General features: G+C 40.8%; 1 protein-coding gene across 4 annotated transcripts in view; it reads left to right on the top strand.

Annotated features, from left to right (window-relative positions):
• Nucleotides 1-11,246, top strand: part of NUP153 (nucleoporin 153kDa) — a 71,355-nt gene that overhangs the window by 1,364 nt on the left and 58,745 nt on the right. The window contains exon 1 of one of the 4 annotated variants that reach the window (XM_014545184.1): nucleotides 9,457-9,480. The exons of the other annotated variants lie outside the window; for them this stretch is intronic. Within the exon in view, the coding sequence (XP_014400670.1) occupies nucleotides 9,472-9,480 (9 nt within the window). The 5' untranslated portion in view covers nucleotides 9,457-9,471. Of the gene's footprint in view, nucleotides 1-9,456; nucleotides 9,481-11,246 lie in introns of those variants that run through there. 4 annotated transcript variants of the gene reach the window in all.

The following is an 11,246-nucleotide window of genomic DNA, read 5'->3' as shown; positions in this document are numbered from 1 at the left end:
GCCGCGCACACGTGTGGTTAGGGCCGCCTCTTCCCAGCCCTCCCGGGCAGGGGCTTCCCCGGCCGGCGCATGGCGGGAACAGACATTCTAGGCCTGCGGGGCGCGCTTCTTTCGGTTTTGGCGGGGACGGGAGTTGGAGGGTATTGCTCACGTCCTCTCGAGGGAGAAAGGGAGATGTGGCTGGAGGCCCCTACGCGAGTTGTTTTCTAGTCTCCTGCGTTTCAATGCTCGTGGGGAGGGAGCTGCCCCGAGGAAATTTGTCTCCGGGGCGCCGGGGATTGGCGGGGGCGCCGTTACTCAGAAAGTGGACTCACCTAGACGCGACCTAGTAGTGAGTTCCTCCTCTCCCCTGCCCGTGTACCCTCCCCAGTCTAAGAGCATTGGTTTAGATTTTTTTTTTCCTTAACCGGGTTACAGTTACCTTGGCACTGGGGCATTTTGAAAGTCCCTCTCTACCCTTAACGTCTTTTATCCGCTGCGAGAGTCTTCTCTCCCCTCATCTGTCCCCGACCCCATTTGCCCCCCACCCCCTGTTATTTTGGAGGTTAGAATTGGCCATTATGCGTCGTTGACTGGGATGCCACTTCTGATCTCATGCACAAAATATTTTAATATTACGGGGTGTATTCCAGAACTTTTGACACCCAGGAATGTTGGTGGTGGTATATTATTTAACCACCGTGTGTGCTCTCGGGTGTTGGAAATTATGAAAAGGAATTTATCCTAATTGTAAATGAGATATTTGATTCTGAGGAAATTCCATTTTTAAATGTTACTTGTTTGTTGTGGGGATTGAGTAGGGAAATGCTAACTTATTTTAATAAAAATCATTTATAAAACTCGGTGATACTAAGGTGGGAAGTGTGTGTTTTAAACTTGTTGAAAAGCAAAGATATATCAGAAGAGTCTGATAACTTGTTGCGTGCTCTTAAAGGTAGACTTCCTAGATTGCTTTATGCTGGGTGATGATGAATATTGAACACTTTAATGTTTGCTGGTGGTGTTAAGTTGTATCAAACAATTTTAAAAGTAAAGGCTTGAAGGAAATTTTTAATAGCAAAAATTGTGGTTTATAATATTTGGTAGACCTCTACTAACGGTTAGAAGTCTAGGCATTAGTATTATTCCCACCACTTTTTCCCCAGATATGTAAAGAAAGTGCTTAGTATTCAGATTTCTTTGTGAGAACAGGGGTATATGCAGGCAGATTTAAGATTAGAATTCAGGTCACAAGCCTGGCCATTTAACCTAATCCTTTTGTAGAATGGAAGTTAGACACATGCTTTCTGTTTCTCCTGAAGAATAAATGTCTCTGAGTACTTTCTTAGATCTCCTTAAAAGAAAATTAGAACATAAAAAAATGAAACGTTTTAAATACAGGTCATTGTCTGCACAGAGTTAAGAAAGGAGCTAATATATTTCAGGTGGCAAAAGTTAATCATAGCTTATTTTAAAATGTACATAGATTAAAATCTAAATTTGGGTAAATGATGCCTTAACAGCATAACACCTATCATCCAATCTGTCTTAGAGCTGATATAATTTTAGGTTGTGTAGTTTGTTTGAGAGCTTGATTACTTATTTCCCAATCTAAAATACTTCTAGCTTCTTGCCTCAGCCATTTAATTGAAAAAATACATTTTTAGCTTTTGAATTGGTATTAAAGATGTTTGGGGATTTGTTGATCAACATTGTAGGTGTTACTTAATATTGTCCGAAATTACCAAAGAAAAGTATCCAGGAATGTCCAAAATAATAAAATAAGGCGTTTGTTTACTCCTTACTGGAACTTTTGTGGACTTGGTGTCTACTATCCTAGGCTGTCACCTCTGTTTTGCAGCAGCTGCTGAGTCATCATGAGCACCAAGCAACTTCATGACATGGCATGTTTTATATTAATGTTATTTGATTAAGTGTCCAAGGGTTTCTGAGCAAAAATGACATTTTTGGTTACGTAGTAGAGGGTTGGAATAAGAATGAGAGCTCTGGCACTTCTAGTTAATGGATGTTTGCCATTGCCTGTCAGGCCAACTGGCTTGTGCAGTCACGCAGTACCTGGGACTTTTGCATGTGTTCAACTGACTTGTAATTTCCTGTTTTGACTTTTCTGGGTTAACTCTGCTGAAATATATCTAAAGTTTGCATTTTTACTTTTAACTTATGCTCTTTCAAATGCCATCTTGCTTGAAGTTGTGGAGACAGAAATCAATTGTCTTACTCAACTAACTGAAGTGTAGTAAGATTGTAGAATCATAAGTGAAGAACATCCCTTGAATAATGTAAGTTGATCATTCTCACTCGCCTTCTCGGCCTACTCCCTAATTCTTAGCCCATATGCATTTAGGAAATGGTGTCATTTTTCTAGTTGGGAGTGAACAGGTCACTTAAGAGGATGTGGTTAGTTCTTGTCACCTGTTCAGTCTCCTTTCCAATTTCCTTTTTATGCAGATTATCAGGTCCAGAAAGTGAGCTCTGGAAGGTCAAGCTGCTTTTCTTAATAACCACCACAAAACCCTTGAGCCCATTGGCAAACCAGAACCTTGCCTCTGGAAGAATCTACTGCCACCTCCTGGTGAGAGGGAACTATTTATTTTTGCCCTTTTGGGGGATGTGCTTCAGAGGTTTTGTCTTCTGGTTTGGAGCTAAGGGAATCAATCCACTTATTTTATCTTCCTACTAGAGGCTCAGTGCACAAAATTTGTGCACTGGTAGGATCTTAATGGCTGCTGGCTGCTGGCCAGGTACTCCCTCCCCTTCCCCTGGCCAGCCCTGCCCCCTGGTCGAACTCCCTGACGAACTCCCAATTTTGTGTACTACATTTTATATAGGAGGATATGTAGTGTTTGTCTAACAAGTCACTTCGTGCATTTAGCTATTTCAGAAATAGGGGGAGGAAACCCCTTTATTAAGTAGCTTTGATCAGGAGTCTGGGCAAACTTTCTGTAAAGAACTAGATAGTATTTTAGGTTTGTTGCTGCAAGTTCTTTGTTTTGTTTTTTTATAACTCTTTAAAAACGTAAATACCATTCTTAGCCTGGGGACTGTATAAAAACAGACCAAGAGCTGAATTTGGCCTATAGACCATAGTTTGCCTAACCTGGCTTTATATAACTAGAGGCCTGGTGCACGAAATTCGTGCATGGGGCAGGGCTGCCCTCAGCCCAGCCTGCACCCTCTCCAATCTGGGATCCTTCTCACAATCTGGGACCGCTGGCTCCTAACTGCTCACCTGCCAGCCTGTCTGCCTGATTGCCCCTAACTGCCCCCTCCCCACCCCCCGCCAGCCTGATCACCCCTAACCGCCTTTGCCTGCTGGCCTGGTCGCCCCCAACTGCCCCCCTCTGCTGGCCTGGTTGCCCCTCACTGCCCCCCCTACTGGCCTTGTTGCCCCACGTAGCCTGCTGTTCGGTCGTCTGTCTGGTTGTTTCGGTCTTGACACCCCCTGGCTTTTTATATATTAGGATGTGTTTGTTGGTTTGTTTTAGTACCTTCCACATGATACTTTGTTCCAAATAAGTATGTTATGCTTGGTATCTGTAGGCCAAAGCATGTTCTTAGTTTTGAAAAGGAGGGCTATTTATTTATTTATTATTTATTACTTGTTTTTAATCCTCACCTGAGGATATTTTCCCATTGATTTTTAGAGAGAGTGGAAGAGAGAGGGAAGACAGAGAAATAATGATGTGAGAGAAATACATAGATTTGTTGCCTCCTCTATGAATGCAGACCAGGGCCCTGGCAGAGGAGGAGCCTACAACCAAGGTACATGCCCTTGAGTGGAATCAAACCTGGGACCCTTTGGTCTGCAGGCCGACGCTCTATCCCAGTGGTTCTCAACCTTCCTAATGCTGTGACCCTTTAATACAGTTCCTCATGTTGTGGTGACCCCCAGCCATAAAATTATTTTTGTTGCTACTTCATAACTGTAATTTTGCTACTGTTATGAATCGTAATGTAAATATCTGATATGCTATATGTGTTTTCTGATGGTCGCGACCCACAGGTTGAAAACCGCTGCTTATCCACTGAGCCAAACTGGCTAGGGTGAAAAGGAGGGATATTTAGAGGTTGAATACCTAACTCATTCCTGAAGTCACTAAGTAATTTTGATTTTTACTTTATCTTTATTTTCTTTATTTTAGATATTTAATTCTATTCACAGAAATAATAGAAATGGAAATAGTTGATCAGGGAAAAGTGCTATAATGGAGTCAGAGTATTTGGGTTGGGTCCATGTTCTGTTAGGACTTGGAATAAACTTGTAAATAAATACAAGTTATTTAAGTTCTTCGTGCTTAATTTACTCATCTGTAAAGTGGAAATTGTTGTGAGGGTTAAATTAGATAAGTAAAGCTCTTTGACCCGAGCTTGGCATATAAAGTAAGGACTCATTTGAAATTGTTGTGATTAAATAGAACCTTTTGGTTTATTTTATTTTATTTAAAAAATATATCTATTGATTTCAGAGAGGAAGGGAGAGGGAGAGATAGAAACATCAATGATGAGAGAAAATCGTTGATTGGCTGCCTCCTGCACACCCCTTACTGGGGATTGAGCCTGCAACCCAGGCCTATGCCCTTGACCAGAATCGAACCCAGGACACTTTAGTCTGCAGGCCAGCGCTCTATCTACTGAGCCAAACTGGCTAGGGCTATTTTATTTATTTTTATGTTAATCCTCACCCAAGGATATATTTTCCATTGATTTTTAGAGAGAGTGGAAGGGAGGAAATGGGGAGGGAGGAGAGAAAAAGAAAGATCCATGTGAGAGAGACACATGGATCGGTTGCCTCCCGAACTCACTTCAACTGACCAACGGGGCCTGGATTGAACCCAGGTACTTGCCCTTAACTGGGAATGGAATCCTCGACCTTTCCAGGCAAGGGCCGATGCTCTAACCACTGAGTACAGGAACCAGGGCAGAACTTTTTGATTTAAATTTTATAATTGTCTCTGAATGTTGCTGCCTCTTTGTAAAGGTTTTTTTTCCTTTATGTGCTCAAGCTCAATCTTTTATAGGTTCATATTGGATTTAAGGACTGGTTTGTTGAGTGATGAGGCCAAACCATAAACTATTACTACTCTCTTAAGTACTTTTAAAGTGTTTTGCTTATAGAAATGCCAGTCATTTAAGTGTATAGGAAAATAAATTCAGGTATTAAGTTGTTTCAAGCAGTTGTGATGAGAGGCTCTTATGTGTGATATTGTATCAGTTTACTTACTAATTTTTCTAATAAGATACATGACCATAAAGCCCACATGTTGTCTCCATTTCCTGGAAAGTCTCCTGAGGAGGCAGTTATCTATTAGTTTGAAGTAAAATGAACACTTGGATCTGGTTTGGCTTAGTGGATAGAGCGTCACTAATTAAAACATTTTCATTAGGTACAGCATATTGGAAAGATGTAATGGTCATGGTTGTAATATATTTTTAAAAGATTCTTCTGTTTTTGGAAGCACATACACAATTAATGTTTTGCCACCAGATACAATTTACTGTGTTTACTGTCAGAAAAAGGATAGTACAATGCCTTTTCTGTCTATAGATATTTCAGTTTGTCAGTTTGTTAGATTTCACTTATCTTTTTCATTGTGTGATTTAAGAAATAAAATCTTAATAGATGTGTAAAAGCGGCAATGTCTTATAGGCAACTGTGAGTGAATTAAGCTAAATTGCATTAGCTTTTTGTTGGGTCTCCTATATTGCTGGCTTGAAGGTCCTTTTAGGGACACCTTTTCTTATCCTTGTTTGATTACTGTTAATTTTCAATACCACCTCTATAATATGGATAACTAAAAATAAGACTAAGCCAGGTCATGTTTCTCCTTACTGAAATAGTGATAGAGTTTTGAAGGAATTGGAAATGTGTAGCCAATTGTAGTTTTTAAAATTTTTTAGCCAGAATAATTTTTATGCTCATGTTTTTTGACTTGATCTCTTAAAGTTTAGAAGAGAAATGAAAAGTTTGGATTTCAAGCGGCTAGAAAGATTTGGATTAGTTTATAACAATTAATAGTTTAGATTTGTAGGTTAAATTCAGATCATTATAACTGCATTAGAATTTGAATACTTGATTACTTTAGAATGGCATCTATGTTTTTGCTATTTAGTATTTTTATAATTAGTGTCATGTGAAGTCTTGGGTTGTTAGCTCTTGTTCTTCACTTGGGCTTGGACAGAGCAAGGGGGAACACTGATTAGACAGATTATCTATCTATATTTATCTCTCTCTCTATATATATATAAAAGCCTAAGGGACCATCCGACTGTTCTACCGGTAGATATGCCGCGTAATGACCACCGGGGGGCAGACGCTCAGTGCACAGGCATGGAATCATGGAACAGACTGATGAATCTCAGAGGGGAGGGGGATGGGGGGAGGGAGGGAAGAGATTAACCAAAGATCTTATATGCATACTAGAGGCCCGGTGCATGGATTTGTGCACTGGTGGGGTCCCTCGGCTGTCCTGTGGGGATCGGGCCAAAACTGGCAGTCCGACATCCCCGAGGGGTCCCGGATTGTGAGAGGGCGCAGGCCAGGCTGAGGGACTGCACCAGGCCTCGAGTATATATATAAAAGCCTAAGCGACCGTCCTACCAGTAGCTATGACATGCACTGACCACCAGGGGGCAGACGCTCAACACATGAGCTGTTGAGCTGCGGGGACTTGGCAGCTGTGGTTCTCGGGTGATGCACCTGGAACCAGAGAGGAGGGAGCCCGATTCCAGGGTGCGTCACCCAAGAACTGCCCTTTCGCAATCCAGGACCCTTGGGGGATGTCGGAGAGCCAGTTTGGGCCCGATCCCCGCAGGCCAGGCCGAGGGACCCCAATCTGTGCACCGGGCCTCTAGTATGAAATAGGACTTTAAAAAATTTTGGAAAGGAGAGCCTGGTGGCATGGGAGTTCAGTGGGTAAGGAGAATGTACACAGAAACTTGAAAGAGAACTAAGTCAGTTACAGGCCTCAACAAAATAAAGGTACCTGAAAGAGCAGACAGAAATCAGAACATCTGCGTATTCTGGTGGAATGGAGCTCTAGAACCTGAAAACTGAAGATGGATTGTATTTGATATTTACAGTTAGAGATCCAGTGAAGTTATTTGAGAAAGGATAGTCTATAATCTGGATACTACTATTTAATAGAGGATCATGTGAAGAAAAAAGTTGAAAAAATATATTTTTCATTACAAATGAGTTCTGAGTTAGGATTGTAGAAGAGCCTTGCCCCTTCTCACCCTTCTTTCATCCTTGAACTCAGGTTAAATGTAATTTGAAAAACTAATATATTCACAGTCCTTATACATTGAATATGTTTAATATGTGTGTAGTATTGAATTGAATTTATTTCTGATCCCAAATTAAGTGCTTATTATAAATCTCAGTGGCATTTTTAATGTGTTGTGCCACATGCAGAACCCTTAGTTCTTGGAAAGAAAACACCCAGTCGGTTTAACCAGCCCGAGTTTAAACATTCACTCCTTTATCCTTGAATCCAACTTCATTAGTTATGATTATCTAGTGTAAGACTTTGCTTTAGAATTACAAGGAGTATTTTTTAAGATTTTAATACACCATTTATTTTGTTGATTTTTCTAAGACCTTCATTAATTTTGCTTTTTTAGTTACTTTTCTGCTTTTCTTTTATTTAGTTGGCTTTGTGTTATTTGTCATTCCAGAGGATGGTTCAATTTTCCTGTGCTCTTGGATAGCTTCACTTTTTTTTTTGAGGAAGGGTTATTGTAGCAATAAAAATAATATTTGCTTAACTATTACACCAAGCAAATGTATTATTTATTTTTAAATTCTAGAATTACTGATGTCCTTTTTAGAGTAGAGATGCATTGTTTAGAAACTTGTCATGGAATATTGATATGTGGGAACAAGAGGGTGGTTGAGTAGTGCAGTTGTAGATAAATTAAAACCATCTACCAACTGATCTGTGCCTTGTACATACCTGGTGCCTGCCCTCCCAGAACTGATGCTCTAGTGGAGGTGATGGACAGACTGTAATTGCCATCCTGCTTGACAGATTGCCGTGGTGTAGAAAGTACAGGGCACTGTTGGCATATGTAGAGGAGTGACTGTCCCAGACTTGGAGAAACGTACAACAAGTTATTAATGTGCTTATCGCTGAAGCCTCTGAAAGTAGGGAGAAAGCTAATCTGGTACAGCAGGATTGAGTATTCAGGCCTTACTAGACTTTTACTCTATTTTTCCTTCAAGTTTTTGTTTGTTTGTTTTAAATATCATAAAGCATTTTTTGTTCAGGTTCTCATAGGAAACTGATTTGCCCTATTAAAGACCTGATGAATCTTGTCTCAAGAACTCCTGAAAAGAGAGACTTTTTTTGGTAATATCATCAAAGGAACCTTTTCTTCAGTAAGAAAACTATTCTTCTCCTTTTCTAACTCCCTTCACTCTTTCTCAGTTTTCCATTAGTGGCTGAAGTCTATCTTCAGTACTTCAAAACTCTTTAAAAAAATTGCCAGTCAGGGAAGTAGTTCTCCAAATTTACTTCATAGACAGCGCCTCTTACCTCTTTATACTCTCCTGCCCAGTTCTGTGTGTAACGAGATTGCTTTTTCTTAGCAGCTTTAAAATTCTAATATCTGGTAGTTGGTTATTTACTGTAAGTGTAAAGTCTTTAACACTGAAAAACAATAGTTTCAGAGGTATGACCTTTATGTCTACATTTGGTTTGATTTTCAGAGTAGATATTCATAAAAATTGGTGTAATGTAATTTGATAGATAATGAGATAATCATGGAAATAGGATGGTCTTTTACGTAAAACTTCGTTGTATAAATCTTATACTCAGGGTTATGTTTACTGTGGCCTTAATTGGGATAATAGTCATTGAGCTTTTAGAGAATTTTAGTACAGTGGTTCTCAAACTTTAATTGGCATAAGATTTGCCGCAGGAGCTTTAGAAAACAAGTTTTCATTTCTAACATGCTTGGGTAACACCAAAGCTGCTGGTCTGAATACTTCTATTTGAGGACCACTGTGTTAGTCTTTTTATAGTGACTAGATATATAAGCTACAGAACAAAAGGTCCCACATAGATTCTCTAATACACACACATGATTAAAGGGGAATTTTGAAGAATAGTTATTTAAAGTTTATTAGATTTTGCATTAATTAAAAAAGGTTACTGAAAGCTTGGTCAGCATGTACCAAGGACACTCCTATATTTGAGTCTTCGTACTTTTTGTTCCCTCAGTTTATATAATATTTCTCCACTAGAAATTTGCATGTCTCATTCCTCACTTTTTATCGGTCTTTCCTTAAATAAAATACCTATGCTATTTTGCTTCCCTGCCTTATTTTTGTCCATAGCACCAAATCATCATATTATGTTACATCTATTTACTAGTTTGTTCATTTGTCTCCCTAACTTAGAATATAAGTTCTCAGAAGGCAGGAATTTGTTCCTTGCTGTCGCCTCAGTGTTTTGTGGCTGACATAGTATGCAACCAGTAAGTATTGATTGAATGAATTGAATGAAGAAAAGCAGTGTCTGCCTTTACAGCTGTTAGATAAGATTCTAAGCCAGCGGTTCTCAACCTGTGGGTCGCGACCCCTTTGGGGGTCGAATGACCCTTTCACAGGGGTCGCCTAAGACCACCGGAAAACACATATAATTACATATTGTTTTTGTGATTAATCACTATGCTTTAATTATGTTCAATTTGTAACAATGAAAATACATCCTGCATATCAGATATTTACATTACGATTCGTAACAGTAGCAAAATTACAGTTATGAAGTAGCAAGGAAAATAATTTTATGGTTTGGGGTCACCACAACATAAGGAACTGTATTAAAGGGTCGAGGCATTAGGAAGGTTGAGAACCACTGTTCTAAACTATTCACCAAAATTTACTCTTTTCTTGCCTATTTGTGTATTTTTGCAGAGATAAAAGTTGGATGTAACTTTTGGGTATAATAGTACTTTTCCAAGTGTGGCACATGTGTTCATTGCTGATAAAGAAGATGCATCTGACAACATGGATGACTTTTTAGTTTTCATGTTAATTAGACCAAAAAAATTTTAGCAAGTAGGATAGGAACCCACCAAGAAACAGTTCACTCTGGATGGTGCAAGTGGAGTATCTTTAAGAGAGTCTACTTAGAGATATGCTGGTGGTTTAAAGGAATACAGGATAGCAGGAGTCACAGAGATTAACAGTAGCAGAAGCTGCTACCATCCCTAGTACTGGAAGGATAAAGGGAAGAAATGGTGTAATGAATGGAGAAGGAGCCACCTTGCTGGAACTGTAGTTTTGGAGAGGGAGAACTTAAGCAGAGAGAGAGCACAGGAAGAAAGACTTCTCTTTTCTCCCCTCCTCTAATATCTGGTGTCCTCTACTATCTCTTGTAGGCCAGTTCTTCCAGAAGCCAGTTTTGTGGGACAGCCTATCAAGAATGGAGTGAGGGAAGGGCAAGTGAAGACCAGCATAGCATCAAGTCTGTGAATTGATTTTATTGTGTAGGAAAAGCTAAATTTATTAAGAGAAATTAATAGATAGAAAATCCTATATAATAAAAGCCTAATATGCTAAGTGTCCGACCATTCATTCGACTGGTCACTATGATGTGCACTAACCACCAGGGGGCAGGTGCTCCAACTGGTAGGTTAGCTTGCAGCTGGGGTTTGGCCGATTGGGACTGGGCGAGACTGGTTGGACACACCCTGGAGCCCTCCCGTGGTTCCTCCCTGGCCCCGATCATGCACCGGTGGGGGTCCCTCGGCCTGGCCTGTGCCCCCTCGCAATCTGGGACCCCTCGGGAGATGTTGGAGAGCTTGTTTCAGCCCAATCCCCGCAGGCCAGGCCGAGGGACCCTCCCACCAGTGCACGAATCTGTGCACTGGGCCTCTAGTCATTAGTGCAGGTAAAAAAATCATGGCTAATCTGGGAAACACTGGGGAAATAGTACTATAAGCTGCATTGTATTCTGCAGTCCACTATACAATTTGTTTTTCTCATTCATTTTAGTACTAGAGGCCCGGTGCACAAAAATTTGTGCACTGGCAGGGGAGGGGGGTGGCGGGGGTGTCTCAGCCCCACACTTGTGCCCTCTCACAGTATGGGACCCCCCAGGAGATAACCACCTGCTGGCTTAGGCCCACTCCCTGGGTGGCAGATGGCAGGCCCGATCCCTCGGTGCCTACCCCGCCTCCCTGGGTCGCGCACACGGCAGGGCTGATCCAGGGGTTGGGGCGCAAATAGGACGGCCTGG

Source organism: Myotis brandtii, unplaced genomic scaffold, assembly GCF_000412655.1.
Source record: "Myotis brandtii unplaced genomic scaffold, ASM41265v1 scaffold398, whole genome shotgun sequence".
NCBI classification, from domain to species: Eukaryota; Metazoa; Chordata; class Mammalia; order Chiroptera; family Vespertilionidae; genus Myotis; species Myotis brandtii.
The sequence above is the reverse complement of the archived record's forward strand: the minus strand, read 5'-3'. Positions and strand labels throughout refer to the sequence as shown.